Here is a 26,743-nt window from a genome sequence, read left to right as displayed (position 1 = left end):
TGGGTTCATGCCATTCTCCTGCCTCAGCCTCCCAAGTAGCTGGGACTACAGGCGCACGCCACCACGTCCAACTAATTTTTTGTATTTTTAGTAGAGACGGGGTTTCACCGTGTTATCTAGGATGGTCTTGATCTCCTGACCTCCTGATCTGCCCACCTTGGCCTCCCAAAGTGCTGGGATTACAGGTGTGAGCCACCACACCTGGTGCTTTTTTTTTTTTGAGATGGAGTTTCGCTCTTCTTGCCTAGGCTGGAGTGCAATGGCATGATCTCGGCTCACCACAACTTCTGCCTCCCAGCTTCAAGCAATTCTCCTGCCTCAGCCTACCGAGTAGCTGGGATTACAGGCAGGCGCCACCACGCTCAGCTAATTTTGTATTTTTAGTAGAGACAGGGTTCGTCCATGTTGCCAGGCTGGTCTCAAACTCCTGACCTCAGGTGATCCACCTGCCGCAGCATCCCAGGCATTAGCCACCAAGCCCGACCTCATTTGGTTACTTTTTGCGAGGAATTTATTTTTTCATTCTTTTGTTTTTAATCTCTTTGTGTCTGTGTATCTAAAGTGAGTCTCTTATAGACAGTATATAGATGGATCATGTTGTATTTTATTTTACTTATTTTTTTACATTTCCCAAGGCTCTGTCATCCACCTTTTCATTAAATCATTCTACCAGTCTCTCCCGGGCTCATGTAATTCTCCCACCTCAACTGCCTGAGTAGCTTGGACTGCAGGCACATGCCACCACTCATGGCCTATATTCTTCTTCTCTTTTTTTTTTTTTTTTGGGCAGGGGGAGAGCTTAACAGAAATTTATTTCTCTTGGTTATGGAGTCTAGAAATCCAAGTTGAGGGCTGGGCACCGTGGCTCATGCCTGTAATCTCAGCACGTTGGAAGGCTGAGGCCGATGGATCACCTGAGGTCAGGAGTTTGAGACTGGCCTGGCCAACATGGCGAAACTCCGTCTCTACTAAAAATAGGAAGCTTAGTCAGGCATGGTGGCGTGTGCCTATAATCCTACCTACTAGAGGGGCTGAGGCAGGAGGATCGCTTGAACCTGGGAGGCGGAGGTTGTGGTGAGGAGATTGTGTCACTGCACTCCAGCCTGGGCAACAGAGCAAGACTCTGTCTCAAAAAAAAAAAAAAAAAAAAAAGGAAAAAAATAAAAGAAATCCAAGATCAGATCACAGAACTGGCAGGTCTGGTTTCTCCTGAGGCCTCTCTCCTTGGCTTATAGATGGTCACCTTTTCACTGTGTCCTCACGTGGCCTTTTCTCTGTGAACACGCATTTTTGGTGTCTGTGTGTGTCCAAATTTCATCCTTTTATAAAGCCACCAGTCAAATTGGATCAGGGCCCACCCTAATGGCATCATCTTAACTCACCTCTTTAGAGACCCTATTTCTAAATACAGTCACATTCTGAGGTACTGGGGTTAGGACTTCAACATATAAATTTGGTGGGGATCACAATTAAGCCTATAACATCATAATTTCTTAAAAAATAAATAACATGGTGATATAGAATAAGCAGGCAGGAGTGAGGGTTTGGGAGCCTAGGGAGACCCTGATAAGATGATGGCTCACCAAGTTGACACCATAAGGGACTGTGAGGGTGCAGCCACGTGGGAAGGAAGAGGAGACGGAAGATGCCAGAGAGTCCTGGAGGTAAGGAAGGACTTAAGTGACTTTCGGACTGGTTACTCATCCAAATATGAAAACTCTCAGGACTCAGAAAACGATAGGACTAAGTAAAAATGCAGCACCAGGGCCAGGCGTGGTAGCTCATGCCTATAATCCCAGCACTTTGGGAGACCGAGATGGACGGATCACCTGAGGTCAGGAGTTCAAGACCAGCTCTGGCCAACTTGGTGAAACCCTGTCTCTACTAAAAATACAAAAATTAGCTGGGTGTGGTAGTGCACATGTGTAATCCCAGCTATTCAGGAGGCTGAGAGAGGAGAATCACTTGAACCTGGGAGGTAGAGGTTGCAGTGAGTCACGATTGTGCCATTGTACTCAAGCCTGGGCGACAAGAATAAAATTCCATCTCAAAAAACAGACAAACAAACAAAAAATGCAGCGCCAGTGCAGATGTTTTGGCTTCTTGTGTAGCTCATCTCATATCTCCCAGTTACAAAGTTTCCTTATATTTAATGTAGAATCCCTCTTGCTGGGATACAAACCTGTATTCTATTGTTCTGTCCCCAGGGAAGAGATGTCACAAGTCTGTTCATTTATTGGAATACTATTATTTAGCTTTTCTGCAGACTTATTTTCTGCAAGTTGTTTCGGTTTTTTTTTTCTGGAACCGAATCTGGGTAACCTGGCACTGCAGAGCCAGGAGCTGGGCTTCAAGATAGGGACACACCGAGGATCAGGACACAGACATGTCCCTACCCAGCAGGCTAGGGACTCAACTGGGCTAGTCGGCTTTGTCAAACCCTTCATCTGGAAAACAATGTTAGATTCTGGTTAAATTTAGCTCTGAATATGATTATATCTATTTAAACTTTTTTTTTTTTGGAGATGGAATCTTGCTCTGTCACCAGGTTGGAGTGCAGTGGAGTGGGCTCAGCTCACTGCAACCTCTGCCTCCTGGGTTCAAGCGATTCGCCTGCCTCAGCCTCCCAAGTAGCTGGGCTTACAGGCATGCGCCACCACGCCCAGCCAATTTTTGTATTTTTGGTAGAGATGGGGTTTCACCATGTTGGCCAAGCTGGTCTTGAACTCCTGACCTCATGATCCGCCTGCCTTGGCCTCCCAAAGTGCTGGGATTACAGGTGTGAGCCACCACGCCTGACCTATTTAATAATTTTTAAGGTTTTCTAAAAATCAAGTCCTCTGTATTACTTCTCTCAAGCTTTGGAGCCTAAACTAGAAGAAATCAAAGTCTGATTTCCGCCTCCTATTTGTCTTTACATTCTATTTCAGCTCCTGATGCTTGTTCATTTTTTGGACAGTTAAATAGCAGCTTGCACTCAAGTTCACTGTAAAGTTCACAATTACTCCTCGGCCATTTCCAGCCAACAGTGGCGTGGTCCAGCCATTCTTTTCCTCATTTTGGTCACCCACTGACCTCCAGGTTGCTCCCCAAATCCAATAGTTTGTGGGCACTTGGCACATAGTGGGGTCTCCATGCTGGACATCCATGACAACGGCCCATTTGATTTTTTTTTGTTTTGTTTGTTTTCTGAGACAAAGTCTAGCTCTGTTGCCCAGGCTAGAGTGCAGTGGTGTGATCTCGGCTCACTGTAACGTCCACCCACTGGGTTCAAGCGATTCTCCTGCCTCGGTCTCCTAAGTAGCTGGGATTACAGGTATGCACCATGACACCCGGCTAAGAATGACCCATTTGATATTCTCATCTTCTGGCTTCTAACTGCCACCTCCCCTCACAGTTAGGTAGACTTGATCCCATCCAAAATCTAGACTTATGGAATCCCCATGTGATGACCATCATCTCATTTCCTCCACACCCTTGTGTCATAAGCTTGCTTTCAGACCCTACCAGGCTTTGGACCTGTACACCTTTCCCATTTGCAGAGTCCAGAAACTGGCCCCTGTCTTATTGCTTCTTTACTTCATCCAGGTCCCATCATTCCAATCACACTTCCGCAGGATAGCCCCATCCTTTGATGCTCACTGCTCGAGCACTGCCTCTACTCGTCATCTTGCCAGGACTGCCCAGCTGTCTGGCTTTCTCCCTCTCCCATGCTGATCGCTGGGCCGTGTGAGAGAAATGAAAAGCTGATTTATCTGAGTTACTACAACTCATCAGAGCTGGTTTTCTCACCTCATCCAAGTCCTCAGTGCTGCTTGGCAGTTATTCTGTTTGTCCTCACACACAGTGTGCACTACCATGACCAGCTAATTTTTGCTTTTTTTTTTTTTTTTGTATTTTTAGTAGAGACAGGGTTTCACCATGTTGGCCAGAGCTGGTCTCAAACTCCTAACCTCAGGTAATCCGTCCACCTCGGCCTCCCAAAGTGCTAGGATTACAGACGTGAGCCACCCTGCCTGGCCCTGGTGCTGCATTTTTGCTTTGTCCTCTCTCTCTCCCACAATGGCTAGCCAAAAACGTCACCATTTTGCTCCAGCCCCTTTCTTGACCTGCCTGTTTCTTTATAGTTACCTTTATTTGTTGATCCCTCATTTCCCTAATTAAAGGTATAAATTATTCAAATTACTGTGATTTCTGATTTCTTTCTAATACAAATGACCCTAAATACAATACAGGCCAGATGACCCAAGGAGACAATGACGGTGTAGACTTTTTTTTTTTTTGAGACTGGGTCTCACTCTGTTGCCCAGGCTGGAGTGCAGTGGCCTGATTACAATTTACCGCAGCCTTGACCTCCTGGGCACAGGCAATCCTCCCACCTCAGCCTCCTGAGTAGCTGGGACTACAGGCATGTATCACCACACCTAGCCAAATTTTTTTTTTTTTAATTGAAGAGACAGGATTTCACCATGTTGCTCAGGCTGGTCTGGAACTCCTGTGCTCAAAAAATCTGCCCATCTCAGCCTTCCAAAGTGCTAGGATTACAGGTATGAGCCCCTGCACCCAGCCCAATATGTAGGCTGGTCTTACATGTCAGATATAAGGTTCCAATAATTCCATGTTATTTATTTTGAATGGGTGACATGTGAATGCACGTAGGATGGCATTTGGGCAGAGCAGCAGCGCCCGAGTTCATCTTCCTCTCTTGGGTGGGACATCAGGAATAGTCCCCGCTGGTGTCCACTTTGGGAAGCTCTGGGTTTCAGCTGACCTCTGCTTCTCATGGGTACCTAACTGCAACTTGCAGTGCCTTTTCTCAGTCAGGCATAAGAGCTGGAACTTCTGTTAATCTCTCAATATTTGCATAGGTAATGAAGTGTCTTCTGAAGCCAAAATATTTGAAAAGGAATGGCCCCCCTTATTGTGTGGGTCAAAATCTCAGGTTCACCTTGGCTGCTCCAGGCTGCTGTGGATAGACATCCCTGAAGGGGTTCTTTCAAAAGGTGTCTCTAGACCTTGAAACTGTTGATTATATTGCAACTGTCACACCTACAAGGACTGCTGGCCTCAGCCAACCCCTCATCATGGAGCTGTAGAAACAAGGGAGAGGCTGCCCCTGCTCATGGCCCTCTGTATAGCCTTACTGAGGGGTTCAAGTGTGTCTCGGGTAAGGCAGGCTAGGAGAAAAGATATACAGGGTTTTCAGCTATTGGAATGCTGGATCCTTAGCCAGGGATAGGGTAAACCATGTCCTGAAAAGACAGAATGATTAGGTAAAAAACAGGTCACAAATGGCCAGTACTGCTTATAAACCCCAGAAATCCTGGGACACGGTGAGAGCCTTCCACTCGGGAAACATCACTTGATACCTTGGTTGGACTGTCTGGAAATTCTACCTTTGGATCTCAATCCACAAATCCAGGTTGTCCCAGGAGTGTTGTTGCCACAAAAGGGTCAGAATTGTCATGCAAACAGAGAAGAGTGCTGACGGGTGTTCAAAATCAAATCATAAATTCCATCTCAATGGAATCCTCTAGCCCATGGAAGTGGTGGAATATTCCTGCAGGTAACTGGACAGGGGATTTCCTCTCATTGTTCTGCCTCTCTGAACCAATGGGAGTTTCCAGATACAGCTGCCTTTGAAGAATAAAATTAGATAATTAGGTGGAATATCCCCTGAATATGTCTGGAAGCAATTACATTCTGCCTTGACTCCTGGGAGTGCTGAGTGAATAATGCCTCCCTCATTTCATCTAACAGTGATGTGGTCAGCTCATTAGTGAAGTTCATATTTTTGTTAAGAAATTCGTGGTGAACTCAGTTTCCAAGAAAAATATTTACTTATTTTACTTTTTATTTTAGAGACAGGGTCTTGCTCTGTCACTGAGGCTGGACTGCAGCGATGCAATCATGGCTCACTGCAACCTCAACCTCATGAGCTCAAGTGAACCTCCCACCTCAGGCTCCCAAGTACCTAGGACTGCAGGTGCAGGCCACCATGCTTGGCTTATGTTTTTGAATTTTGGTTTTTTAGACACAGGATCTTGCTATGTCGCCCAGGCTGGTCCTGGACTCCTGGCCTCAGGCAATCCTCTTGCCTCTGCCTCTCAAAGTGCTATAGGATTACAGGTGTGAACCACCATGCCTGGCCAGGCAAAATAATTAGATTCTTCCTTTCTGGTGCTGAAGCTGAAGCTAGTGTCTCTGCTCAGTGAGATCCTACAGGCATCCTCTGCAGCTGTTGTGGAGGTAGATGCAGAGCTTCCAGGATGTGTATCCACCTTACCTTACCTTAGGTGGATATAGAGCCTGCAGGATCCTCTGCTGCTGCTGCTGCTGCTATGGAGACTGAAAATGCTCTCCAGTGCCTAGCAGGCCAGATGTAAAAGCTGACCTGGAAAGCAAGGGACATCAGTGCTGAGAGCACCTACCTACCTGAGAATAAGCAGCAGACAGTCCTGGGTATGGCATCACTGTCATGGTTGACTGGCAGGTACCAGATAAGGCATGGCCAGAAGTGGCCAATCAGCTTTTAAATGCCAAAGACAGGACAGTTACAGAGGGGAGAGGTGGAGAGGACATGGTGAGAGGGACAGTAAACACCTGCAACATGTGCACACACAGGTGGGCCCTTGGGGCACAGTCAGCTGAGGTACAGTTGGTGATGAAGATGCTGTGTTGAGAAACTGGATACCCAAGGCATTTATAAAAGTTCATACACATTGTAGGGACTTAAGCCTACTCATGATACCACCCGGACCTCTTTACAAAAATACTGAAGATATAAAGATTTCTTCAACTGGACTCTGAACCTGTAAGTTTCTTTTAATGAGGGTCAAGCTCCAAGTTTTGTGTTGCTATGTGATTCTATTTCTTGATTTTAATAATGACAGAGAAAAGTATGGATACCTCCATTCCAAAAATCTACTGGGGCTGGGCCATCTGAAAGGATCATATGATACGGGGAAGAAATGAGAGTCTGTATTATTGAGAATCCTGGCCGAGTGCTGTGGGGCATGCCTGTAATCCCAGCACTTTGGGAGGCTAAGGTGGGTGGATCACAAGGTCAGGAGTTCAAGACCAGCCTGGCCAAGATGGTGAAACTCCGTCTCTACTAAAAATACAAAAATTATCCGAGTGTGGTGGTGAGCGCCTGTAATCCCAGTTATTTGGGAGTCTGAGGCAGGGAACTGCTTGAACCCAGGATGCAGGGGTTGCAGTCAGCTGAGATTGCACCACTGCATTCCAGCCTGGGTGACAGAGCGAGACTCCGTCTCAAAAAAAAAAAAAAAAAGAGAATCCTCTAGAAGTCATGTTTGTTTTAGGGTGAATAAGGTTGACATAGAGGCCAGAAGTGGCTAGAAAAGGTACATCATAATCTGATGACAGACCCCTGTTATGGAGTGCTTCTGGATGGTTCAGTCTTTCCCACAGTTGACTGGATCTTCTCCTGGTGTACAATAGCTCTGTGTCTACCTGGTGTCAAGTGGTTGGAGAAGGGGGACACCTAGGATCTCCAGATCATGTCATTCCTCAGGAAAAACAAGTGTGTGATGGAAGAAGTCCTTTGCAGTCCAGGAATTGAACTGCCCTCTTCCAAAGGCTGCTCTGTTTATGTGTGTGTGTGTGTGTGTGTGTGTGTGTGTGTGTGTGTGTGTGTATGTGTGTGGTGTGGTGGAGGGTCGGGGGTGTATTTTGGAAGAAGACACAAAATTCTGTCCTTTAAATCTACCTAGATAATGCACATCTATGAATTCTATAATAATATTGTCAGTCTTCCTTTGCATTTAGATATTAGAAGCAGGTATTCACCTGAGAAAAAATGAGGTATCTAAGTTCACAGCTAATAAATAAGATCACTGTAGACATGACTGGGGAAGGGAAAAGAAAAGCACGTAACTATCCTAGCTCAGAACAAAAACTACTAGGCTGGCGTGGTGGCTCATGCCTGTACTCCCAGCACTTTGGGTGGTCAAGGCGGGCAGATCACCTGAGTTCAGGAGTTCGAGACCAGTCTGGCCAATATGGTGAAACCGCATCTCTACTAAAAATACAAAAATTAGCCAGGCGTGGTGGCACATCTGTAATCCCAGCTACTTGGGAGGCTGACGAAGGAGGATTGCTTGAACCCAGCTGGCGGAGGATGTAGTGAGCTGAGATTGCACCACTGCACTCCAGCCTAGGCAACAGAGCAAGACTGTCTCCAAAATAATAATAATAATAATAATAAATAAAATTTAAAATTATGTTTAAAAAACAGGGAAATTAAGCTAAAGTCCATGATAGGAAAAACAGAATGGTAAGGAATTAAAAGAAAGCTAAAGGTAAGTAAATAAAAGCTAAGGGAACATGCTGTAAGTTCAACAAACCAAAATTAAGTAAAGCTAGTGAAGAGGTCATCTACACAAGAATGATGAAGGGACACTTGGCAGTATAGAGATCTGAGTCCAAGGGCCACGAGTCCCAAGCCAGGCACACGGCATCCCCTGAACTACACTAAGGAGCCTCCCATTCTGTTACGCTTCTGATTTCGGAAGTAGGCTATACAGCTTGCCTATGCAGGGACACCTGCAGGGCTTCCAGAGTCTCATTAACTCAGATGGTTCCAGATCATCCCACTCCTGGGGTCCAGCCAAGGAGCCATGACTCACCTACTCTGTCATATCCCATTCATCACCCTGTGAGCAGGGCCTCCTTCACCTAGTAGATGTGTCCCTCATTCAGGTCAGTAAATTGGGAGCCCCATCTACCCCCTTAACAAAGGGGCTACTTAGGGCTACACATTTGATGCGGTGTGGCTATGTGTCCCCACCCAAATCTCATGTTGAATTGTAATCCCCACTTGTCAGGGGAGGGACCTGGAGGGAGGTGATTGGATCATGGAGGTAGATTTTCCCTATGCTGTTCTTGTGATAGTGAGTTTTCATGAGCTCTGATGGTTTAAAAGTGCATTTCCCCAATCTCTTTTTTTTTTGAGATGGAGTCTTACTCTGTTTCCAGGTTGGAGTGCAGTAGTGTAATCTCGGCTCATTGCAACCTCCGCCTCCTGAGTTCAAGCAATTCTCCTGCCTCAGCCTCCCGAGTAGCTGGGATTACAGGTGCGTGCCACCATGCCCAGCTAATTGTTTTATATGTTGTTTTTTAGTAGAGATGGGGTTTCACCATGTTGGCCAGGATGGTCTCAATCTCCTGACCTTGTGATCTGCCTGCCTCGGCCTCCCAAAGTACTGGGATTATACAGGTATCAGCCACCACACCTGGCCTCCCCACTTTCTCTCCTGCCACCATGTAAGACGTGCCTTGCTTCTCCTTCGCCTTCTGCCATGATTATAAGTTTCCCAAGGCCTCCCAGCCATGCAAACTGTGGGTCAATTAAACCTCTTTTCTTTATAAATTATCCAGTCTCAGGTAGTTCTTTCCAGCAGTGTGAAAATGGACTAATACAACATCTATGGGAGATTTTTTTTCCTTTCTTCCTAGAATGCTCTCCTGAAATATGAAGGCTTTCTTTTTTTTTTTTGAGACGGAGTCTCGCTCTGTTGCCCAGGCCGGAGTGCAGTGGCCGGGTCTTGGCTCACTGCAAGCTCTGCCTCCCGGGTTTACGCCATTCTCCTGCCTCAGCCTCCCGAGTAGCTGGGACTACAGGCGCCCGCCACCTCACCCGGCTAGATTTTTTGTATTTTTTAGTAGAGACGGGGTTTCACCATGTTACCCAGGATGGTCTCCATCTCCTGACCTTGTGATCCGCCCGTCTCGGCCTCCCAAAGTGCTGGGATTACAGGCTTGAGCCACCGCGCCCGGCCGAAGACTTCCTAATACTTGTCCTAGATATGTGCTTTCCAAATCTTCACAGGTCAGGCAGAGTCAAGCCCTGAACCTCGGAAGGAGGATACTTAGCTTTCAGGAGGAAGGGAGGATCATGCTGTTGAACAACCCTGAGGATTTCAGAAAGGGGCTCGGGGTTTGAATGCTGACTCTTCCACTTACTAGCTCTGCACTCTTGGGGAAACTATACCTCTATGAGCTTCAGTTTCCAGCCTGTATTGTTAGTGTACTATTACTATGTGACTGTGCTCAGTAATTAGGTCAGGGAATATATTTGGCACAGATGATGCAGTGTTTTTGTTTAAAACCCAGAATAATCAGATTTAAGGGAAGCAATTGGAGGGTATGAAGCTACTTGGAGCTTCGGAACTCACCTTTCTGCATTAATTCATGACGTGACTCCAAGGGGCATCTTGATGAGGACGCTCATTAGCCAGGAAGGTGTCAAGCTCCACTTTCAAAGGAAGGGCAACTTACGTCCATTTTCCTTAAGGAAGGGTTTTTTTTTTTTTTTTTTTGAGACGGAGTCTCGCTCTGTCGCCCAGGCTGGAGTGTAGTGGCGCGATCTTGGCTCACTGCAAGCTCCGCCTCCTGGGTTCACACCATTCTCTTGCCTCAGTCTCCCAAGTAGCCAGGATTACAGGGGCCCGCCACCATGCCCGGCTAATTGTTTGTATTGTTTTTAGTAGAGACGGGGTTTCACTGTGTTAGCAGGATGGTCTCGATCTCCTGACCCTGTGATCTGCCCGCCTCAGCCTCCCAAAGTGCAGGGATCACAGGCATGAGCCACCACGCCCAGCCAAGAAAGGGTCTTAACCACTGAGGCTCACATAAATTTAGAGCACTTATTTCCCTGTTGAAAAGGAAGTGGTGATATGACAGGCGGAATTTATTTTAGAACTACCTGATATGGTTGTGAGCCACACACGTGACTGCACCTGTAGTCTCTTCTTTCCTTGGAGAACTCCCAACAGAAGAGGACAGAGATTTTGCCTAGGCTGGGGTGGGCACTTGCCTACCTGAAACAGAGACAAGTCTAGAGTAACTCCAGCAGGGTCCTCAAGAGGCCCCACCTCCCTTTCAGGGCAGAAGTTCAGCTGCTGGTCTCAGGGAAAAGCCTGTCTTGTTGTGTGGAGCATCCCCAAACATACCACATTTTAAGCAGAAATAAAAAATATTTGCTGACAAAGTGGGGGTCAGAGAAGGGATGAGCGCACATCTCTAAAAAAGAAAGGCGCAGCACGCAGGTTCTAGTTCTTGACTTTAATGCCCTTGGAGTGTACTGAGGCTCCATACACCAAAGCACTCACAGATAGGTACATGAACTCACACAGGAAGTGTTATACTGTGTACATAAATCCAACACCGTACAGAAGGACGACGACGGACCCAGGTGACTCGAGGTGACTGCCTGCTCCCATACCCATTGTTTGTTCCCACCTCCCTCAACCCCTGCCAACCCCCATCCTTCCCCACTCAATACATATATACACAGATATGATTCTCTCAGAATTCCAAAAAGTGCCTCTCCCACCCCAGTTCCCAACACTCCAGCTTTGGATGAAAAAAGCCTCTCTCCTTTAAGGATCATGAGACAGGCACCACCTTCATGCAAGAGCCCCAGAAAAATAGTACCCAAGAAAGCTTAATAATGTATATTGGAATCAAATATGGATAGAACATATGCAGAAGGACAATATTTGAAATATTACTGGGATCAAAATGCTCAGTGTGGGTAGTTTTCGTTTTGTTATTGCTGTTTGCTTTAACCTGTTCAAGAGCTGGTTTAGACCAAGACCACACATGGATGCTAACACCGCCTGTGTCTTATAAATGTCACTTCCTAGTCCTCCAGCAAGCAACCCAGAACAGGAAGATTATATCACCTGATAAGCCTGAGGCACAAGGCTCAGACAGCTCCCAGAATATCCTAAGCCCCAGGAAAGAACAGAAACTTCCAGAGTACAGCTGACTGCTTTCTGCATGGTAAGCACTGGGCAGCCTGGTGAACAAGGCAGAGGTAGAATAAGGAAGGTGATGATTCCTTCCTTTGATTTAGAGTGTTACGCAAAGAATTCCTCCCCTGGAATGGGACGTATTTCAATGTGGTTTTGCTTCAGTCTTTTTCATTGCTATAACATTAGCTTTTTTATCTTTAAGGAATTTTATTATGGCGAGCATTGCACCATGTGGTTTCATCTCCTGAAACTTTCACTTTGGTTTGACTCACTGATAACTACTGGCCTGTCTCAAGGCAAGATGAATCCAGTCCCTTGTCAAGCAAGAGGGATTTACTGACATTACACATAACGATTCTATAAAGATGCACTTCCTTCTGATCAGGGAGAAGCTTTCAACCTTTGGAGCCTTCCTTCCAGACCCAACCCTACTTCTGCTCTGGGCCTGGCCATTTAGAGTTGAAAAGGGATCAAATGGGGAGAAATCACTTCCACAGGTATAACCCCTTTATTTGGAGGCCATTACCACAATCCACCACATCTAATTCACTTTTCAGCCTGGCCTTGGTTTCTCATCAGAGAATGGCGAAACTAGACCACTGAATTCGTTCACTCTATTTAGAAAGAGCTCTCAGCTTGCTGCCCAGTGTCACCTCTCTGTCTTCTCTACTGGCCAGAGCCTTGTGTCCTACAGTGGCACAGAAGACATTATTGTGAGGATCACATAGGGAGTCAGAGAAACAGGGGTTTCTCCAGCGAGAGACACAAGAACAGTGTTCTTACCCAGCATCCCTGTAACCCTAAGCCAGCCTTCAGAACCTGTTTTTGAGCAAACTTGCATTTGAGCAAACAAGTTTCTCCCTGGCTTGCATGTATGGACTCTAAATAACCAAGCCCTGCAATGCTCCATGGGATGGGGGCTAGCAGAAGGGGTCAAGGCCACATTACTGAAAGCATTGGGCTTAATGAACTGCTCTCTGTTCACACAGACTTTTTCAATAGTCTGCCTCTCTGTCAAAAAATGAACACATATTAGGCAGTAGGTAACACCAATCAGAAGAACCAAAATCAAAGACTTTTCTCTTAGAACAATGCAAGAGCCATGTTTTTGGGCTAACCTCCAAGCAGGGACATCAGCTCCAAAAAAGAGACCATCCCTTTGTATATGAGAACAATAGAGAGAGCACATATCTCAGAACATGAATGACTGTTCTTTCCTCTTAGATCTCAGTATTCACCTCTTTTCCACCTCTAAAAGAGTACAACAGGAGTGCAAAACCATGCCCTGGAATCTTTGTTTACACATAGGGAACAGGAGGTCACTGCCTTCCAGCCCCACGGAGGAATTCAACCAAAGTCCCAGGGCTTGGTCTTCTTTTCCTCATATGAACACAGACTTCAGCTACCCCTATACCCGTCTCATCTATCTGGTCCTGTAAGTCTGAGACCAGTGAGGTTGTCCTCCCCAACTCCTTTATTTATTTATTTTAACGGTGGTGTTGCCCAGGCTGGAGCACAGTGGCTAGCCATAGGCATGATCACAGTACACTACAGTCTTCATCTCCTGGGCTCAAGTCATCCTCCTGCCTCAGCCTCCAGAGTAGCTGGTACTACAGGTGTGTGCCTGAGTAGCCTGGACTACAGGCGTGTGCCCAAGTAGCTGGGACTATAGACATGTTCCTGGCTCACATCAATTCTTTACACATTTAAAAAAAAAATCTCCCTTCAAGAATACCCAGGAAGAGACAGGTACAGTCATGATTACAGAGAGAGGCCCTTAATGCAGCATGGAAATGTTACATTGTGATCAGTGGTGCTACACAGTTCTTCCTTTAGGAGATGCATGTCCAGACCCTGACTACCTGGCCCAGGCTGTAGACAGAGCAAGAAGGAAATGCAGTAGTAACAGATCCTTGGGGATCTTTTTCAATTTCTGAAATAGAGGAGTAAGTAAAACAAAATATAGAGGAGTGAGGAGTAAAACAAAATATACAGAAGTAAGACAAAAATAGAGGAGTGAGGAATAAAACAAAAGGGAGGTTTTCTCTGCCTTCCTACGGCTCCTAGGATAGCTGTGTGTCTCATCCAGCCCTTCCTTTACCTTCTCAGAAGACATGCTCTCCTCGGAGAATGTTACCAGGACAGAGCAACAGGGTTTAAAGAGGGGGCCACTTCCAAAGAGGTTCACCACAAATTGGATTCTAACACATGAGATAGCAGCCAAGGAGGTGTTCTGAGCCTCTAAAAAGGATGTTACATGTCAAACATAACAGAAGATCTAGGCATCTTGCCTGCTTGACTTGGGGAATCTTCAAAAGAAGCCTCTGAAATTTGCATTCCAGCCCTGTGAGAAGACAACCCTGCAAGCAAGGAGGGTGGTGGAAGATAGGAGAAGCTGTGGCCCTAAGACAGGGCTGTAAACATTGTGGTTTTCTAAGGCCAACTGCGTGCATAGCTTTGGCAGCTATGGTTAAATCTCCAAAAGGTGGTGAAGAACATGTTCCGGAAGGAAAAGAGAAGTCTTTCCACATTTTAGGAATGTGGGCAACTATTCTTGGAGGAGAAGGGGTGCAGTGGGACAGAAGATGCTCTTTCTTCTTTAGCCAGGGGCTATGGGGTGGCTGGTCAGGTAAATCCCCCATCATGTTCCATGTTCACACCAATACACTAAGCACAAGGGAGGGACGCTTGAACAGTGTCGAGGAAGTGATTAGGCCTCATCGATTTGATAATGTGGCTCTAAAATGGGCAGAAACTCTCTTGCAAGGTCAAGAAGGTGACGAAACTTCTCGGGACTTCCTGGTCAAGCCCTAGCTATCAGCCTCAAGGAAAGACTACCATGCCTTGAGGAAAGGCCAGGTGAGCGCTGGCCGGAGTGCCTGCAGGCCGCAAGCCCTGAGCCCAACCCTGAGGTGCAGTCAGGGAGAGTGGAGCTACACCTCTGTCCCCTGGGAGCCGTGCCTCAGGACTCGGTCCTCACCTCGGCAGATTCTGGGGCAGTCAGCAGCCCCTTCAGGGATCTTACTCCCACAGCCACCAAGTGTGGTGGACATCCTCCCTGATGGGACTCTTGCCTACCAAGGCTACTCACCACCATGTGATCTTGAACTCATAGATGGGGCGCTTGCAGTAGTAGTGGTTCACGAGGTGCTTGTCACACACCCCGATGCACTGGTGGTCCACGGTGAGGCCCTGGGCCGAGAGGTCCGTGACCAGGCAGTGCAACAGGTCATAAACATCAGCCACAGCCTCCCAGGGCCCAAAAGACACATCCACTTCACAGTGGTGCTCAAAAAGCTGCCCGTCACTCTCACTCCGCTCAAAGCGCAGGGAGTTGAGGAGCGGACACTCATACGGGGTGATGGGCATCTCCTCCTTGAAGACACAGACCTTGAGCTTGGCAAAGCGGGCCTTCCGCTGGACCGCACGCAGCCGGGCGATCTCCACAATCCGCTCCAAGTGGTCTATGAGGATGAACACAACACCTATCACTGGGATGAAGGGGCAGGGCAGGGCGGCAGAGATGCACAGAGAAACAGTCCTGAAGATGGCAGGATGCAGGAGGGGGATGGCAGGATGCAGGAGGGGAAAGACAGATTTCTCGGGGAAAGGATTCAGGGGGCCAATGAAGGGCACAAACTGAAACAAGGGTCATGGTTCTCTACAGCAAAGGAGAGCCAATGGGACGAGGGTTGTCCTTCTGAAACACAATTTGCTGACTGTCACAGGCCAGGTAGGACCACCTTAACTGGAATCTCTCCCCAGTGTGACTGGGAGGGGACGACACTCCCTCCCATCTTGAGTAATCTGGATGAACGCTGCCCCCGGTGTTGTGATGGAGACCTAAACACTCACAGATGCCTTGCAGACCGCCTCCCACATACCCACCATCCTGGGCAGCTGACCCTTACCTTTGTAATAGGGCATGAGTCCCAGAAACGCTTGGCGCACCTTCTCGCCCTTCAGTGGCTGCATGTTCTCCAGCTGCTCCAGGAGGGGCCCGATGGCATAGTACTGGGCCTCTTTGTACACAGCTCGAACACGCTCCCTGGGTGGGAGGTCCCCTGAACGCAGGAAATTCAGCACATCTCTGAGCAGGAAGGAAAGAGGGTCAGTGACAAGGAGCTCATGCTCCTGGGCAGTGCCATACAGGGCATTGGACAAAATCTAAAACTAGACTGCCAGCTGTGTTACATTGGGTAAATGAACCTAACCTCTCCATGCCTCAGTTTCCCTGTCTGTAAAATTGGAGAAAACAATAAAACCTCATAATGTATTAGGGCATTAAGTGATTAGAAAATCACTGGCACAGAGTAGAGCCTCAATAAGTGTTATAAGTTGTTGTTATCAGTAAGCAACTATAATTACTATTATTAGATATAATATTAGGTATTATTAGGCATATGTAAGTATAATGGAAAGATATGACATCTAGCCCTTTATATACATTTGTTTTAGAATTGAGGTGAAATATTCAATAAATGTACAAATATTAACTGTACAGTTCAATTTTTTTAAAGTATGAATATAGCCATCCAATTACACATAGATCAAGATGAAACATTTCCATTCCTTAAGGTTCCTCATGCCACTTCCCAGTTAATCCCCACGGAAGGAACCACTCTAACTTCTCCTTCGATCAGTAAAGATGAGTTTTGCCTTTTCTTGAAATACATATAAATAGAATTATACAGTATGTTCTCTTTCATACCTGGCTTCTTTCCTTTAACATAATGTTTTTGAAATTTATCCACCAAATAAATAAAAACAAACCGGTAGTTTGTTATGATTATTTATTATGTAAGTATACCCTTGCATGAATATGGTATAATTTATTTACCCTGTTGTCTCTCTGATGGACATTTGGGTTGTTTCCAGTTTTTGGCTATTATGAGTAAAGCTGGGATAAACATTCCTATATTAGACCTTTAGGCCAGGCACAGTGGCTCACACCTGTGATCCCAGCACTTTGGGAGGCCGAGGTGGGTGGATCACTTGAGCTCAGGAGTTTGAGACCAGCCTGGCCAAAATGGTGAAACTCCATCTGTACTAAAAATACAAAAATTAGCCAGGTATGGTGGTGGGCATCTGTAATCCCAGCTACTCGGGAGGCTGAGGCAGGGGAACTGCTTGATCCTGGGAAGCAGAGGTTGCAGTGAGCTGAGATCATGCTACCGCACTCCAGTCTGGGTTACAGAGTGAGACTCCATCTCAAAATAAAAAAAACCTTTAGTGGACACAAGCACACATTTCTTTTGAGTAAGTATCAGGAGTAGAATTGTTCGGTCATAGGGTAAGCACGTGGTTAACAAAGTGGTTGCAGCATTTTACATTCCCACCAGCAATGCAGAAGAGTTCTAGGTGTTCCCCATCCTTGCCACTAGTATTATTCCGTAGCTATGCAGAGCAGGTAAAATGCCTAACCATAATGTCTGAAACAACAGTTCCAGGGCTGAATAAAATCACATATTGCATTTTCTTAAAATAAAAATTCCGTCCTTCTAATTCACTTTTCAGATTTTTTTTTCTTCTTTTTTAAGAGATAGGGTCTTGTTCTGTCACCCAGGCTGGAGGGCAGTGGTGCAATCATAGCTCAAGGCAGCCTCTAACTCCTAGGCTCAAGCAGTCCTCTTGCCTCAGCCTCCTGAATAGCCGGGACCATAGGTGCAAGCCACCAGCTTTTCAGATTATTTAGTGCTAAGAGTAATCAGATACATCACTGGTACGTGTGGAAGAGAGTGAGTAAACCCCAAGATTATGCTGCTACCTCAATAACAGCTTAGTCTATGACCTAATACAACACCAGCTAACACTCGCTAAGTATTACTCGGTGCCAGCCACTATTCATGGGTTATCCTATGTAATCCTCTCAATGACAGTGGGGGTGTGTGCTATCTTATCTCTATGTCATAAATGAGGCTCAAGTGGGGCCCAGCCAGGTTCAAGAACATGCTTGCTCAAGTAGCCACCGCTGCTAGAGGCTCAGATCCAGCCATGGCTGACTCTACACCCACATCCACCATGGTCCAGCTTCAGCAGAAGCATTTGGACCACAGTGTGGCAAGCTGATGACAATGGGGAACGACCCCAGGTGGAGGCCCAAGCAGCCTTCATGGTGGATGCTAGGGGTGCACAAGCTGTATAGCAAGAAATGCACCCTACAAAATGCCCTGAACCCCCTATTTTATCTGAGTCATTCAACAACTTCATCTGCTGCTGATGAATCATAGGTCACAGGAACTCATCAGCCAAAGTATGAATGTCGCCATCTCCTGCTTTCTGCCGTGCCCTTGCCTGGCGCTGTCACTCTCTAGCTGTGGCCACCTGGGCGTGGGCACATCCACCTCAAGTCAAACCCGGACCCCCCTCCCCAAAATCCCTTCTAAATCTTCAGCAAACCTTGGTGAGCTCTGAAAAACAAAACCCTGGGGCAAGGCCCAGCTAAGGGTGTTGTGGGAGCTGCCAGCTGGAGCCAGCACTTTCCTTCCCCAAACAGCCTGCAAACAAATATCTTTTTATAGTTCTGCAGAGCGATGTGACACTTTGTTTTCTCAGCATTGGAGGCAGCTGATAGCCCACTGGGGAAACCCAGATGCTTCCAAGCAAGTTATCTGACCAAGGGCTCCTTTCTGAGAATAAAAATGATCTTTCCCACAATGTGGGCAATCCTACTTGCAGGCCAGCACAGAGATGCAGTGGTTGGAGAGTTTCTGCCTCCTGGACACTTGGTTCAAGGTTTCTAGTCATCTCCAATGTCAGACTGAAAGAGCTAAGAGTTCCAGTCACGTACTCTGAAAAGGACATGGCTAGGGGTCATACCAAGGCTCTTTATATAATCCTCATTGACAAGCCTGTGCAGCAGCTATAATTATTTCTCATTTCACAAACATGGAACCTGAGATACAAACTCTTTAAATTGTTTATGTGTAAGATTGTCAGAAGTCCTTTCTTGGGAAAGGTTTTGTTTTCTTTTTTAAGAGACAAAGAGTCTCGGCCGGGCACGGCCTGTAATCCCAGCACTTTGGGAGCCTGAGGCAGGAGGATCACTTGAGTTCAGGAGTTCGAGAACATCCTGGCCAACATAGTGAAACCTCATCTATACAAAAAATCAAAAATCAGCCAGGCGTGGTGGTGTGCACCTCTAGTCCCAGCTACTTGGGAAGCTGAGGCAGGAGAACTGCTTGCACCTGGGAGGTCAAGGCTGTAGTGAGCCATGCTCATGCCACTGCACTCAGCTAGGGCAACAGAACAAGACTCTGATGAAAAAAAAAAAAAGACAGTCTCACTCTATTGCCCTGGCTGAAGCACAGTGGTGGGATCACGACTCACTGCAGCCTCCAACTCCTGGGCTCAACCAATCCTCCCAACTCAGCCTCACAAGTAGCTGTGACTACAGGCAAGTGCCACCACGCCTGGCTGCTATTTTGCTGTTGTTGAGATTGTGTTTTGCCACTTTTAGTGTTACGTCACAGGAACAACAGATGTTTTTCCTTTTTTTTTAAAAGACTTTCCTTGTCAAAATTAAAGGAGAACAACACTATATCAGTCTTTCATCTTTTTTTACTGTTTTAAACTACTGAAAGAAGTCTGGTAACCACTGCTACACACCATGCTTCCTTCCCATGGCAAGGCTGAGCCCCAAAATCCAGATCTAAAGGTATTCTCCAAGTTGTTTTAGACTACCCCCCTACATGGGATTACACTTATTCCTCTCCACACAGATGACAACTTCCTGGTCTCATATTGCGTGGGATAGCCAGGTGTGGTGGCGCATGCCTGTAGTCTCAGCTACTCAGGAGGCTGAGGTGAGAAGACTGCTTGACCCAGGAGTTTAAGGATGCAGTGAGCTATGATGGTACTGGTGAACAGCCACTGCATTCCACCCTGGGCAATATAGCAAGACCCTATCTCCAAAAAAACAGACCCCCCCAAAAAAACAAAAAAACACCTAAAATTAAATAAATACTGTAATACCAGCATTTTGGGGGGCCAAGGTAGGAGGATTGCCTAAGGCCAGGAGCTTGAGACCACTCTGGGCAACACAGCAAGATCCCATCTCTATTTATATATATAATGATGATAGTATATATCATCATTTATTTATATCATCTATCTATCTATAATGATGATAGTATCACACACATTAAGACCAGTGGAAGCCCCAGTGCATCAGAGCACATATATATATACATATATGTGTGTGTGTATGTGTATGTCTGTGTGTGCATGTGTATATAGTTAGATAAATAAATAAAAATGAAATTTTGTTTTGTTTTGTTTTGTTTTTTTGAGATGGAATCTCAGTCTGTCGCACAGGCTGGAGTGCAAAGGCACGATCTCGGGTCACTGCAACCTCTGCCTCCCAGGTTCAAGCGATTCTTCTACCTCAGCTTCCTAAGTAGCTGGGATTACAGGTATGAGCCACCACACCCAGCTAATTTTTGTATTTTTAGTAGAGATGGGGTTTCACCATGCTGTAGTGAACTGGTCGCAAACTCCTGGCCTCAAGTGATCCACCTACCTCAGCCTCCCAAAGTGCTGGGATTACAGGCATGAGCCACCACGCCCAGCTGAAAATAAAAATTGTTTAACTGTCTAGGATGGAAGCAATTTCATCCAGCCAGGGTGTGTTATTTGGAATTTCTCTGGCTGTCTTTGTCTCCTTTGGCAAAAAAAAAAAAAAAAAAAAAAAAAAAAAAATTTTGATCTCTTTCAATAAGCAATTTATTAAATTCCATCAATATGTTACCTCCTCTTCTAGGTACTATGGAAGATACCCAAGTCCCATACTCAAGCCCAGGCTAATCACTTGCTAGCACTACAAAGTTGATTGTACAGGGAGAGACATACCCAAAGTGTGTGCCATCTCGGTCGATGAAGTAGCGGCCCTCGGAGTCCGTGGGGATGTAGTGCCGCCCACTGAACATGGCTGCCAACATGGTGTCTTCATAGCACCGCAGTGTGGACAGGCGTGTAGTGAAGTGAGCCCCTCCGATGTTAAGGGGAACAACCTCAGGAAACTGGAAAGAAATCACCAGGGCTCTCAGGCAGGCAGCGGGGAATGAGAGCTGGGGCTGCTCCATCTTCACTCTCTCGAGTCTGATTGGTGCCACACCATTCATTCAGTCACTCAAGCCCAGGGTCCATCTGAATACTTTCTTTTCTCTCTTCCCTCTGCCCCACCCTCATCACCTGCCAAGCCTTACCCATTCAAACCCTGATAGCTCTTTTGTTTTTTTTATTTGAGATGGAGTTTCGCTCTCGTCTCCCGGGCTGGAGTGCAGTGGCGCGATCTCGGCTCACTGCAAGCTCTGCCTCCCGGGTTCACGCCATTCTCCTGCCTCAGCCTCCCCAAGTAGCTGGGACTACAGGCTCCTGCCACCATGTTAATTTTTTGTATTTTTTTTTTTGTATTTTTTGTATTTTTTTTAGTACAGACAGAGTTTCACGGTGTTAGCTAGGATGGTCTCGATCTGCTGACCTCATGATCCACCCGCCTTGGCCTCCCAAAGTGCTGGGATTACAGGTGTGAGCCATTGCACCCGGTCCCCTGATAGCTCTTAAATCAGGTCTCTTCACCTCAACCCCATTATCACTGCTCTAGAGCTCAAGCCTTTCACTTCCTGAATTTACCATCTTAGTGCTCTTGCTCACAGTGTCTTCTGTGCCCAAACCGCTCTTACCACTGTCCTTCTTCTTCTGTCTATATGGCAAGTTAAATGGCCCCATATAGTGTTACAGGTTGTTCACTGCATAAAAGCACCTGGATGAGAGTGATCTGCTATGTGCCCTTTTTCTAATTCACACCAATGTACCATATAGGTTAGTGGCATCTACTCATTCCAGAAATTCCTATTCAAGTTCCCCTCATCTGTGAGCATTTCTGCTCTACTGTCCCTCACCTCCTCCCAGGACAGAGTTGACACATTCTTCGACTGTGCTTTCATCGTGTGCCACATTCTCCTCTATAATAGCACCTAGCACAATACATTGCCAATTATTTTCCTCTGTCAATTCACTCCACTAGACCTCAAGCTTCCCAAATACAGGGAAAGCATCTTGGTCACCAACCACGGGCTACCCACAGCAGAGCTCAGTAGTTGTGTGTTGAATACTTCCAGGCACCTACTCCTCTCCTAATCTGTTAAGTGAGACTGGTCTCCAGTCCAGCTAAGGTTCTGGAGGCAAGGGCTGAGTGAGGAACATGAAAATGATGGCATAAATGTACCCTAAGAAGCTTGAGGTTTCCCTTAAAATGCAAGGCTTTTTTTTTTTTTCCTGTTTTGCACTGCTTGTGGTTTCTACCAAACTGCATTTGAAAGAAATGAGGTCATTTTAAGTTCTCTTTAATCTTCCCACAAACTTCCTCCAGATCAATTCAAATTTTATCCCTATGCATCTGTTTTTTTTTTTTTTTAAAACAGAATCTCACTGCAACACCCAGGCTAGAATGCAATGGCACGATCTCGGTTCACTGCAACCTCTGCCTCCTGAGTTCAAGAGATTCTGCTGCCCCAGCCTCCAAAGTAGCTGGGACTACAGGTGGGCATGGCCACACCCAACTAATTTTTGTATTTGTAGTAGAGATGGGGTTTCACTATGTTGGCTAAGCTGGTCGCAAACTCCTAACCTCAAGTGATCTGCCTGCCTTGGCCTCCCAAAGTGCTGGGATTATAGCCATGCATCCCTTTCAATATTACATCTCTCCTGCTCCAGTGAAAGTCTGCTTGTCTACACAGTTCCCTTCCCAGCTTTCAAATCCGTTGTGAAATAAAATAGGGTACAAATACATTAAATAAAGCTGACCCAGGGCCTCGGGCAGTGCCTGGTTCACATAAAGACCCAAAATTCACTGAATGAATGAACAAAATAGACAGGGAGTTACACCTCTGTGTGTGTATGCACTGTTACTCTTCTGCACCCGTAGGACATGAAAATGCCTTGTGCTTACTCTGTAGGTCCTCTAAAACCATTTTATGTGTATATCAAGGGCTCAGATATCATTTTGGAATAATAATACTTAACATTTCTGGAGCTCTTTAAACCTTTTCCAAAGATACTTCATACCAATCCAAGTGTTTGCTCCATATTAGAGACGAGAGGATTGAAGCAGAGAGGACAAAAGTCATCGGAAACAGTTTTGGAGCTCACATGGGGCAATGTCATCAGCAGGGGGAGCTGGCGGTGGGGCCCTGGTCTGCAGTCTGTGGTCTTGCGCTCTTTCCCTCAAACCACATCATTTTCCCAACGACAGTGAACAAAAAAATAGCACCACTGTGACTAATGACTTTTTTCCAATTGCAGAGATTACTTCCAGATTTTTGCTCATTTTCCCATGACATTGTGTGTATGGGGCTTGCAATCCCTGCACAATACTATCTGCTTCCCAAGAGCATCATCACCTAGCCCAGCCTGTTGAGGGCCTCTATCCATTGTCCTGGGACTCCACATACTACATGCTCCTGGATCTGGCACTATCTTAGTCCCTGCCTCCTAGAAGCCATCTTTGGTATCCAGTAATGCTTCACCTTCCCTCCTCTTTATTTTTTATTTGTAGAGATGGAGTCTGTGTTGCCCAAGCTGGTCCCAGACTCCTGGCCTCAAGCAATCCTCCTGCCTTGGCCTCCCAAAGTGCTGGGATTACAAGTGTAAGCCACCACACCTGGCATCGTTTCCCTTCTCTTGCTTTTTTTGTTTTTGTTTGTAGGTAGGGTCTTACTGTGTCACACCCAGGCTTGACACAGTGGCACAATAACGGCTCACTGCAGCCTCAACCACCAGGGCTCAAGCGATTCTCCCAACTCACCTTCCTGAGCACCTGGGACTACAGGCACACACCACCAAGCCTGGCTAATTTTTATTTTTGTAGAGGCAGGATCTCACTGTTGCCCTGGCTAGTCTCTAACTCCTGGGCTCAAGCAATCCTCCCACCTCAGCATCCCAAAGTGCTGAGATTACAGATGTGAGCCACCATGCCTGGTATATTTTCCTGTCTCGAGTGTCATTTCAGGTGTTGACACGATAGTATCACACACATTAAGACCCGTGGAAGCCCCAGCGCATCAGAGCACAGCAGCCTGTGACTGGAAGCCATGGGATGCCAGGTGACTGTGGCTACATCTATGAACTGGCCTGCCCCTGATCTGCAGACAGCTTCTTGCCTTGTTCCTTGGGCAGCTGGAGACTAGGTGCGGGCAATCACTACAGCATCCTGTTGGATTCTCTAGAAGACATCTTTTTCTTTTCTTTTCTAAAAATCATCCAACCCAAAATGCCTTTTTTTTGTTTTTCCAGTCGTAGTAGGGACGGGGCCCCCGCTATGTTGCCCAGGCTGGCCTCCAAATCCCGCCCTCGAGCGATCCTTCCTCCCAATGTGTTGGGATTACAGGCTTGAGCCACCGTGCCTGGTCAGACACCACCGGCTCTTGGGGCTCCAGGGTCCCCCTCCCACGGCCCACCCTCCCGCCTGTCTTCAGTAAACGTGGGACATGGGGATGGGAGTAAATCACCCCAGAGAGTACTGGGCGGAGGGGGTAGGGAATGGGGAAGCACATCTAGTGGATGCAATTGACGGGCTGAACGTGGGTGGGGAGGGGTGCAGGTGGTCGGGGGTGGGGCGTAGGTGGGCGGGGGAGGTGCAGGTGGGCGGGGGGAGGGGCGCAGGTACGCGGGCCCCGCCCCCAACCCCGGCACCGCCCACCTGCCAAGGTCAGCTATGCCCGGCGCCTGCTTCTCCCCCGCGCCCCTCCCCACGCTCCCCCCGGTCCGCCGCCCGCCCGGGTACCTCCTGGGGCAGCAGGGGCAGTGCGTGCCCCGCCTGCGTGGCCGTCGGCGTGGCAGGCTCCAGAAAGTCGTCTTCGGCGTCGGAGCTGGACATGGCACCGTCTTGGTGACGGCTGTCTGGCTCCCGCCCCGTGACTACCACCATCCCTCTGGCTCTGGACAGTGGGCGCGGCTTCGGGCGGGCGGGCGGAGGCGGCGGCCCCGGGCACTCCCTACCGCCTAGCAGCGCCTGGCATGACGCGGCCGGCTGCGGGCGGGCCTGAGGGGGCCGAGAGGCAGTGCGCAGGCGGGAGGGCGACGGCTCACTCAACGCCGACCCGCTTGCGCCCAGCCGCTGGCCTGATGCGACCGCCTAGCGCTACTGGCCGAGGCCGCTCTGATTCCGCCACGATTGGCAGGAAGCTCGCCCAGTCGAAGAGCAGGCAGCGCCAGCGGCCTGCGCCTGAGTGGTCCCTGGGGGTGGGGGGCGGCCTGCGGGCTTGCCGTGCTCTGATTGGTCCTCTGGCCAGCGGGCGCGCCCTCTCCGGGAGACCCGGAGGTGGTGGGCCGCTACGCTCTCATAACCGGGCCTCCGCTTGTGCTGTGAGGACGGTTCCCACGCAGGTCAGGGTAGACCCCTGATCTCTTCACACAAGGGCTCACGACTTACTCGAGTGTCTGTCCCCAGAGCAGCGGGTCCTTGTCTCCTCAATGGAAGGCCTGCGCACCCTTTCCGGAGGGCTGAGGTGGCTGCGCCCCGCGACCGCGGCTGGCTCCGCCCGGAGCCGCAGGGCACCGCCCGGGTGTCCAGTCCTTCCCCACTCACTGACGCAGGAATCCGAACGAGAAGACCCAAAATCGGAGCACTTGAGTTCAGTGAATAATGACAGTGACTCCCCACCGTTACCGTTTTTCCACCGGGACATAGAGATGGAGACAGGCCCTTCCGCAAGATGCTCCTGGGCTGGGAGGCGGAGTCCAGCCCCAGAGGCTCGGTCAGCGCAGGGACTCTCCTGGGGCTCAAGGTTCTTAGCCCTTTCAAGCCATTTTCTCTTTTTTTAAAAGACAGGGTCTCGCTCTGTTGCCCGGGCTGACGTGCAGTGGCGCCATCATAGCTCATTGCAAACCCTGGGCTCAATCGATCCTCCCGCCCCAGCCTCCCGAGTACCTGGGACCGCAGGCCAGCGCCACCACACTCAGCTGATTTTTTTACATTTTGGCTGGCCCGGTGGCTCACGCCTGTAATCCCGGCTCTTTGGTAGGCGATGCTGGTGGATCACCTCTGGTGAGGAGGCTGAGACCAGCCTGGCCAACATGGTGAAACCTCATCTCTACTAAAAATACAAAATTAGCCAGGCGTGGTGGCACACTTGTAATCCCAGCTAGTGGGGAGGCTGAGGCAGGAAAATCGCTTGAACCCAGGTGGAGATTGCAGTGAGTCGAGATCACGGCCACTGCACTCCAGCCTGAGCAGCAACAGCGAAACTGTCTCAAAAAAGAAAAAAAAAAAAATTTTTTTTTTTTTTTTTTAAAGAAATGGGGTCTTGTCATGTTGCCCAGGCTGGTCTCAAACTCCTTGCCTCAAGCTATCTTCCCTCATCAGCCTCCCAAAGTGCTGGGATCACAGGCGTGCACAACCATGCTTCTTTTCAAACCGTTTTCACACCCAGTTCCTCATCTCCTTCTCACTGTGTAGTGACAGAAAAGAAAACTGTCATAGATTAGACAGCTCCAGGATGGCAAAGATGAGCTGGTGGCACAGCATTTCCTCTGTTAGCCCATCACACTCTCAGCTGTAGGAGTGTCCTAGGTCTGTGTTTTCTCCAACTTTAGTTGCATCAAAATCCCTGGAGGGAGACCTTGTTTAAACACAGATGAAAAGGAATGAAATCACGTCATTTGCCACAACGTTGATGGACGTCATTATGTTAAGTGAAATAAGCCAGGCGCAGAAAGACATAAATATTGCATGTTCTCATCTGTGGCAGCTAAAAAACAATCGATCTCATAAATTTAGAGAGTAGAAAGAAACCAGAGGCTGGGAATGGTTGGGTGAGAAATGAAGAGATTTAGGTTAATGAAGGACATACAGTTAGATAAAAAGGTTTATGTTCTATGGTTCAAAAGCAGAGTAGTGACTATAATTAACAACAATGGATTGTATATTTCAGAATAGTTGGAAGGCACTTTGCGAAGCC

At 47.7% G+C, this 26,743-nt stretch overlaps 2 protein-coding genes across 14 annotated transcripts in view; one reads left to right on the top strand and one right to left on the bottom strand.

Moving 5' to 3' along the window:
• Positions 1-26,743, top strand: part of RABGEF1 (RAB guanine nucleotide exchange factor 1) — a 1,203,668-nt gene that overhangs the window by 94,617 nt on the left and 1,082,308 nt on the right. The gene's annotated exons all lie outside the window — the stretch shown is intronic.
• Positions 6,081-25,335, bottom strand: KCTD7 (potassium channel tetramerization domain containing 7). Of its 9 annotated transcripts, none has more exons than XM_033193410.1 (7): positions 24,568-25,168; positions 20,634-20,803; positions 15,695-15,873; positions 15,174-15,247; positions 10,730-10,844; positions 10,200-10,279; positions 6,317-6,394 (listed from the first exon to the last, which is right to left on the bottom strand). In XM_033193410.1, exons 1-6 carry the CDS (start codon positions 24,709-24,711, stop codon positions 10,209-10,211), a joined length of 753 nt encoding a protein of 250 aa, XP_033049301.1. In that variant the 5' UTR covers positions 24,712-25,168; the 3' UTR covers positions 6,317-6,394; positions 10,200-10,208. The 9 variants fall into 9 exon arrangements, with proteins under 9 accessions (XP_033049298.1, XP_033049301.1, XP_033049303.1 ...); XM_033193412.1 differs by having other exon boundaries at positions 10,730-10,840; XM_033193407.1 differs by lacking the exon at positions 10,200-10,279 and having other exon boundaries at positions 6,081-6,394; positions 10,730-10,840; positions 24,568-25,170.

This window comes from Trachypithecus francoisi, unplaced genomic scaffold, assembly GCF_009764315.1.
Source record: "Trachypithecus francoisi isolate TF-2019V2 unplaced genomic scaffold, Tfra_2.0 Lachesis_group4, whole genome shotgun sequence".
Taxonomy (NCBI): Eukaryota; Metazoa; Chordata; class Mammalia; order Primates; family Cercopithecidae; genus Trachypithecus; species Trachypithecus francoisi.
This window is presented reverse-complemented; position numbering and strand designations above follow the sequence as displayed.